This window comes from Nicotiana attenuata, unplaced genomic scaffold (assembly GCF_001879085.1).
Source record: "Nicotiana attenuata strain UT unplaced genomic scaffold, NIATTr2, whole genome shotgun sequence".
Lineage (NCBI taxonomy): Eukaryota > Viridiplantae > Streptophyta > Magnoliopsida > Solanales > Solanaceae > Nicotiana > Nicotiana attenuata.
Window position 1 is genome coordinate 148,840 of NW_017670587.1, and position 8,129 is coordinate 156,968.

The following is an 8,129-nucleotide window of genomic DNA, read 5'->3' on the forward strand; positions in this document are numbered from 1 at the left end:
ATCAGAAAATGTATCTGAAATGAACCTGTAAGGGGGGAAACCCATGCCCATAACAGCAGAAATGTCAAGATCGGAAGCTTTGACTGCAATGCCTTCTGCAAGCACTCTGCACGCTTCATTTACCACAGGGAAGAAAATCATCTCTATAATGTCCTTGTCCGAGAGTTTTGCGAGCTGGATCAAGTCCAAAACAGTTGAGTAAGAGCAGAATATAATTACTGAAAAAAAACTCAAAAGTAGCATTCATCAACAACCGTGCAGGGCCGGGGATGAGAGAGAGAGAGAGAGAGAGAGAGAGAGAGAGAGACCTTAGGGTCAATGGTAACACCAGACATTTCTCTTGCCTTCTCAATATATTTCTTTATTTCTGGATCTGGGCTCGCTTTACGTCTATCATCGTATACATAAAACCCTTTCCGAGTAGTTTCACCTACACAAAGTGTAACAAATGCCCATTCATAAATGTTTCAAATTGCATTTTTCACTAAATAATCTGCCCGGTGTTTCAGAATATGGGAATCATACCAGCTCTTTTGTCTTCTTGCATGAGCGGTATCAACATTGATTTGTAAGTTCTCTCCGGGAAATTCATCACAAATTGCCCACCAGTGGCAATTGCAACACCAAAACCAACAAGATCACATAATCTGCATTTAGGAAACCAAACCTTAAAATGTGGCCACCTTAACAGATAGGCATATCTAACCCTACAGCACTGTCATCTTTTACCTGAAGGGACCCATTGGCATGCCAAATTTAGTGATGGCCTTATCGATGCGGTAGACATCTGTTCCACGTTCAACTAGCAAAAGAGCAGCTTGGGTGTAAGGAAAGAACATTCTGTTGACAGCAAACCCAGTGCAGTTCCCAACTACCACAGGGGTTTTCCTTATCTTCTTGCCAACATCAAGCAAGTCTACAATTACTTGGGGCGATGTCTTCTGGGTGCGGACAATTTCCAAGAGTGGCATCACATGAGCCGGACTGCACCAGCCAATCAATCAATTTGACAGAATAACAAGAAAAATGCAATAAGACTTTTCACGGTTTCAGAAAACATTACCTGAAAAAGTGAGCTCCGATAATACGATCTTGAGATCTGGTCTTTTCCCCAATCAAATTCAAGTCAATCGTAGAAGTGTTACTTGCTAGAATGCAATGTGAAGGGCAATACTTCTCAAGATCAGCAAATATTTGCTGCTTTAAAGATACATTCTCGATGACAGCCTGTTATACATATTAAGAGCGGGGCACAGTAAGATACCAACAAGAATCACAGAATGTCCCCTATAATGAGAATACCGACCTCAATGACCATGTCCACATCCCTAAAACTTTCATAATCGAGAGAACCCTTGAGTAGGGAGAGAGTCTTTTCAAACTTCTCTGGACTCATTTTCCCTTTCTTGACGCTGCTTTGCAAATTGGCTGAGAAATTAATGTATTAGTCACTTGGCATACCAAGTATGAGTTATTATATAAAAGCAAGATAATGGCTTTACCTTTTACTCTACCCATCCCGGCCTGTAGGAATTTGTCATTAACCTCTTTCAAGATCACTGGATAGCCACTAAGCAGCAGTGCAGTTGCAATTCCAGAACCCATTAAACCACCTCCAAGAATTGCAACCTTTTTTATGCGTCGTGGTACTAATCCTAAGTCAGTCACCCCAGGTACCTGTTTGTGTGAGAAAAAAGAGTTCGCAGAATCAAGAGGTCAGAGTTAAGAAGATGAGGATGAACAATATCACAAACTGTCTGGCATGCAAAGCGTCAGATTCATTATTTAATGTTATAAGTATCAAATATGCAGTAATCAATAATCATAGCCTAACATATTCGACCAACAACACAACTGTTGCACATATCATGTACTATAAGCTATGCCACTGAAAAGTCTAGTAAGCGAAAACATAGCTTCAATTAGGTTTGGTATTGCAGTCATACAACATCATCTACTGTTGAATAAGCTTAGCATTATCAAACATTGGGTCCATTACAGCATTACTCAGATTAGAAGTTTCTCCTCAGATCCATACTTTGCAGGAACATCCTAACTCTCTATTAATTGATTGCCTTTTCTACATCAACCAAGTGGAATACAAAAGTAATATTTACTTTTTCTAAAGGAGTTTAGATATCAAAGAAGTGACCCTGAATTGGTACTATGAACTCAACGTGAACATTCATTTCCATTTAAAAAGGAATACAAAAACAAATTAGAATTAAACCGCTATTCATAACCAGGTTGAAATATGTGCAATAATTTTAATGTAAAGAATTAACTCATTAACCTTTGTGGTTCCACGCTGAGCAAAGAAAATGTTGACCAAGGCCTTGCAAGTGTCTGCATGTAGAAGACCTTGGAATGCTTCAGCCTCCTGAAAATACCAACAAGCTTTTAGATTACATAAGTTAGGTAATTAGACTGAAAGCACAAGAGAATTAGTGCCAGAACTAAACCTTCCAAAGCCCAGCACGTGGACCAGACACTATACCCTCTTCAACAACATCAATGCAGACTAACGGATGCTGGAGATTTGGAGCCTGTCTGCGCGTTTGAACTCTTGCAAACTTTAATATTTCCCTTGCCTCACCAAGAGGCTCTATCTTATCAGTTTTATGAAGACTGGCAACCCAAGGTTTTCTGCGCTCCAAAACATCAAGCGCCCACTTACGAGCAGTATCCAATAATTGGTTTGACGAAACTACAGCATCAACAAGGCCCACATTAAGAGCTTCCTCTCCTTTAACGGGCTTCGATGTCTACATTGATACATGAAAGGGAGAGGGTGAGAAGCAACTATAGTGCAAAAACACATGGACTCATAACTTAAGGCTAATATGCAGCTTACAAGCATCATTTCGAGGGACTTAGCAAGACCCACAAGGCGCGGAAGCCGCTGAGTACCTAAAATAGTGCAGATAAAATGAGATAAAGGAAGAAATGTGTTGTTTGAGAATGCAGCACAGTGGTACCAGTACTGCTTATGATTGCAATTATATGTGTTGGATCCAAGAATAAACAATAAATGAAGAAAGAGAATGCAAGCTATTCCATTTAAATTAGGATTTTACCAGTGTCTACGAGGACACATCTTGGTCTAAAGCTAGAACCACATGCACTAGTCCACGAAGAAACCACACCGAATTCTAGACCACATACAGTGTCGTACTAGTATCTGATAAAGTAATCTTGGATAAACTGGGTATGTATTTTTAATTTCATGAAACCTTTTTTCCCAAGCTTAATTTCTTCTTAAGGGTCACCAGATGGACTTCTTTTACAGGCCAAAATAAAGTTTTTGAGAGATAATTATCCTGTAATTTTTTATAAGGAGAGATAAATATCCTGTCATACGAAGAAGTTGTAGAAATTACACAATCCAAGGTGTATTCTCCAAATTCTAGTAGTGATCAAGAAGTCGAAGCCACGGCTTAGATGGTTAAATTTCTATTTATGTAATGTTGAGCTAGATTTGGATATTAGGTGATGTGCTTGATATCCTTAACATACTTGACTTCACAGTTACGGATTTTTTGAAAAAGAATCAGAAATTCACAGTCATGAAACTGGATTTGGTAAAAATGATAATGCTCGTTTTTTTTTTCAATTTTTTTTATAATATTGATCAAGTGCTTCTTGAAATATTACTTTGTTTTAGGCAATATAAGACAAAGTTTTAACCGAAAAAAGGTTGTATAACTTTGTATAGTCACCCTTAATTTTATAAGAAAATAAGAGTGGAAGTCGTATAAGATACAACAATCATACCAGAGCTACATATGAGCTCGTTCACCAAAATACAACAAGAGTTGTACAAGCTTGATTGTTAGAAGGAAAAAAACCATAACCATATTAGCATTTATGTCGCCAAAGCTGATGGTAGTTTCGGGAAAAATTGAAGATAAAACAACTACTCAAGCATAGAGATAAGCATGCTTACCTCCAAATCCAGGAAGTATTCCAAGTTGAAGTTCTGGCAATCCAAGTTGTGCATTGGGAGTAGAAATACGTGCATGACAAGCCTGATATTAACACACAAGGAGTCAGCAAATGACCGACAGGAGTTCCTGCAGAGAAATATAACTTTATATGTACCATTGCAACTTCTAATCCTCCACCAAGAGCGAGACCATCAATTGCCGCCACGGAAGGTTTTCTTGCAGCTAACATCAAGGATAAATCAGAAAATATAAAAACAACGTAAAAACTGCACCCAATTGTTTACTTCAAGGAGGAAAATCAAAAGCCTCTGGCTTACCTTCCACGGTGTCAGTAAGAATCTCCACAGATACAAAACCAGGTTTTGGTGATTCGACTGTCAGCAGACTGAAGTTAGCTAAAAAAACTAGTGCAGCACTAGAATAGAGAATAATCAGAAAAGCATACCTGTTCCTCCTTGCAGCTTACCGAAGGCACTGATATCAAAACCACCAGAGAATTTGCCATTTGCACCTGTCAAAGATTAGATATCCAAGCTTAATATATCAGCCAATCGGATATATAAAGAAACTGATTTTTTGACAATTACCTGTCACAACAATTGCTTTCACATCATCCCTTTTTATGGCCTGCTCGTAGCTCTCTTTCAAGCTGTACAGCACTGAAAAGAAATTGCAATGGTATAAAGGTCAATTACTGATTCAAAGAATTGAGCATCTAATTTGAAAAACCTTGCAAGTATATTTCATTTTCCTTTTTAGAAAGAAGAAAAGGAAAACGCAAGCTTTTCTTATACAGTTTTTCCGACCTCTCTTCCAAAATTTTACTCGAGAAAGAAGTAAGTTTTATTAGCACTCTCTTAGCTACATTCACCGATCAATTTATGTTGTGGTATAACCAAAATGTCAATCAACTCAGTTCAATCCAAAACTAATTGGATTGACTATAATAATCATTTATATTCAATCCGCTCTAAAACACATACCTTATAACACAGGCATTACATCATCAAAAACCTTCAGACATACTTATACAAAAAAGAACTTCCACAATCAACACTAAACAAAAGAAGCTGCAGCGAAGGTCAAAGGAAACTACCAAGTGTGTAAAAGTTCCATAAGTCTTGTAAGCTATATGTGGAGGGGCACATTTTCGTCAATGAAATAACCACAATAGATTCGTCAACTCCTCACTCGCTTCACTATATCACATTTCAAATATCCTACAATTCCTGCCAGATGACATTCATTGTTTGTCTTCAACTATTCCTCCGTTTAGAAATTATGGTCCTTATTGCCCCAATTGTCTTAGTTATGTCTCTCAAAAAATCCAACAAATAGATTACAGTAGCTAACGTGACGCACTAGCTTGATCATAAACATCAAAGTAAAGATTTGCTCAAAATATGCCAAACCAAAGCAATGGGAGTAATAAGATTCGTTTGCACCGAGCGTTACTCGCACTGAAAACTAAACACCAAAAAGAAAATACTAATACACACCCCAAAGAACACACATCAAAAGACAAAGTAGTTTTCACATCAAAAAGTGAAAGCCAATTTTTCCCGCAAAATAAAAGAAACCACAAAAGTTACGAGTTTTGCATAGCCTGTTATAAAAATAGTATAATAAATCCTCTAAGCCCGAATAGAGCTGAATGAATCCAAATTAGTCTTATAACTGGCCCCAAACTTTTGTTTAAAAACACTGAGAGTATACATATAATATACATATTTTATACACCCTTTGGCTAGGGAATGCAATTAGTTTTGGCCAATCGGCCAATTTTGTATTTTGCCCGTGGTTCCGGTGAGAGGTCAGCAGGTACACGGTGTACTAGTTGAGATGCGTGTACGAAAAGAAACATAACGAAAAAACATATTGGTGATCATTTGGAGAAATAGGAAACATAATAACAAATTCAAAACAATCAATCAAATTACACCTCAATCACAAAGAGGAACATAATAATAATTTAAAACAATCAATCAAAATACACCTCAATCACAAACAAGTTGAATTCAAATTTCATAAATCTTCTGTATTCTTTCGCTCTAGCTCAAGGAAATTAGTAAACAGAGTATTTATCAATAATTGTAAAAAAATGAAAATTTTTGGGGAAAAAAAAGGCTTAGGTAGATCTGTGGAGTGTTTTACGTACCATCTAAGGAAAGGGAATTGACAGGAGGATTAATAATGGTAATAACAGCAACTCCATCAGCTCCTACTTCAATTGTTGTTCTTCCCTTTGGATTGCTACTCATTTTTTGCTATGAAACTGAAAAATTCCGATGAATTTTTAGCACAGAAAATCGGAGAAAGTGATCGGAGAAGATGAATGAAATTATTGAGAAGGTTTTAGTGAAGAGAGAAAGTGGTATTTATGGAAAGAGTAATGTCGTGACGGTACCTTTAACAATGACGTAAGGCTGCGTTTGGATGCAAATCCCCATAAGTAACAAAGATAAGGATTGTGACAGATAAATATGTCCAAATTTGCCCCTGTGATTATGGATTGCTCAATTTTGCACTTCATTACACGATTCATTTATATCTTTATTATTAGCAAATTATTTAGTGTTTGTCTTATCATTAACAAGCTCGAGCATGAAATTAATAGACTTTACATATTTAAATTGTTTGGGGAAAAATTCTAGATTTACTCATTAACTTCGGATTATAAGTTAAAATTATTCTCAAATTGAAGCTCAATTTGGGATCAGGAGACAAAAATGAGATTCTTTCCTGACAGTATAATAAGATGAGACTATAAGTTTAATGAATGACAAAATTGCTCGATTTTAAATATATGAGTAAATTTATCCATTTTTCATGTATTAAGACTGTCACGTATAGGGGGCGGAACTAGTATGCAGGATATGAGTTCGGTCGACTCCAATAATTTTAATTTTTTTTATTTGTCTTAAAAAAACTATTAAATAAAATTATTAATTCAAAAATTAATAACTTAAAAGGACGAATAATTTTGAATCCAAAAACTTAGCTCCTCCAAATAAAAATGAAAATTATACCGCTTGGCAAAATTGGTTAATGGTGGCGTGGCAGTATATTATTGGATAATGTACTTAACTTGCCAGTAGGATATAACATTAATCTAAAAATATTTCATTTTTTTTTTTTTTTGGTTTGTTATAAAAATTCTAGTTTGGTCCAAGGTCCAACCAAAGAGATGAGATTAATTAGAAGATAGAGTATGGGAGTCCCGCGGGCGATAGTTCCAAAGCTCACACATCCCTAGGCATTCGTAGGCCATTATTTTTCTTCTTAATAATGACTACATTTCGGACCAGTAAAATTTTATTAGTGGGGTTTCAGGAGGGTAATGTATACGCAAATCTTATTCTTACCCCAAAGGCAGAGGCGGATTTAGGATTTGACGCTTATGGGTTCTTACCGTAATTTCAAATTAATATGTAATGATAACTGAGTTCACAGTTAGAAATTTATAAATATTTAGTGAATTTTTTAATATAAACACAGGATTTACACAAGAGTTACTGGGTTTCCGTAAACTCGTATTCCATGCTCTGGGTCTGCCCCTGCCCGAAGGAGTAGAGGTTGTTTACTAAAGATCCTTAGCTCAAGAGGATAAAAAGACAAAAGGAGATAATATCAGTGTCACCACTGAAATCATAGGAAAAGTAGAAACGGCATGAAATCCAGAAGAAAGATGCAAAGCAAAAGCGATAGCTAGTAAATAGGTCTGGAACTGAAAAGTGAAATAGTAAGACACGATATTGCCACTAGCTATCTTAGGCAAAAACCCTACCAGACTAGTCTCACAACAGTACGAAGTAAGGCAAAATTTAACTACCTTCTAACCTACAACCCTAATGCTCGACCTCCATATTTTCCTACCAAGTGTCATGTCTAGCGCTCCTACTATCAACAAAAGTTAAATATTGCGTCCAAAAAAGGAATGATGCTGGAACTTATTTACAGCATGTTTAGTCGTGCTTTTAAAATTAGTTTATTTTAAAACGTAAATTTTTTAAAAAATGCTTTTAGTAAAAGCAGTGTTTGACTAATTCATTTGAAAATAGTTTTAAACAATAATTAATGTTTGATCAAATTTATAAAAAGTATTTTTAAATATATTTTTCTCAAAAGCGCTTTTAAAAAAATATTTTGGAAGAAGCTAATTTTTTTATTTTTTTTTTGCAT

At 36.0% G+C, this 8,129-nt stretch overlaps 1 protein-coding gene across 1 annotated transcript in view; it reads right to left on the bottom strand.

Moving 5' to 3' along the window:
• LOC109241281 (glyoxysomal fatty acid beta-oxidation multifunctional protein MFP-a) overlaps positions 1-6,346 on the bottom strand; it is a 7,811-nt gene extending 1,465 nt beyond the window's left edge. The window contains exons 1-16 of the mRNA XM_019408006.1: positions 6,106-6,346; positions 4,535-4,606; positions 4,393-4,458; positions 4,265-4,321; positions 4,102-4,169; positions 3,947-4,028; positions 2,855-2,910; positions 2,463-2,765; positions 2,294-2,380; positions 1,503-1,677; positions 1,307-1,428; positions 1,064-1,227; positions 730-984; positions 526-647; positions 309-430; positions 26-174 (exon numbers count right to left, since the gene is read on the bottom strand). Of these exons, the coding sequence (XP_019263551.1) occupies positions 26-174; positions 309-430; positions 526-647; positions 730-984; positions 1,064-1,227; positions 1,307-1,428; positions 1,503-1,677; positions 2,294-2,380; positions 2,463-2,765; positions 2,855-2,910; positions 3,947-4,028; positions 4,102-4,169; positions 4,265-4,321; positions 4,393-4,458; positions 4,535-4,606; positions 6,106-6,208 (2,003 nt within the window). The 5' untranslated portion in view covers positions 6,209-6,346. The remainder of the gene's footprint in view (positions 1-25; positions 175-308; positions 431-525; positions 648-729; positions 985-1,063; positions 1,228-1,306; positions 1,429-1,502; positions 1,678-2,293; positions 2,381-2,462; positions 2,766-2,854; positions 2,911-3,946; positions 4,029-4,101; positions 4,170-4,264; positions 4,322-4,392; positions 4,459-4,534; positions 4,607-6,105) is intronic.
• Between the last annotated feature and the right edge of the window lie 1,783 nt (positions 6,347-8,129).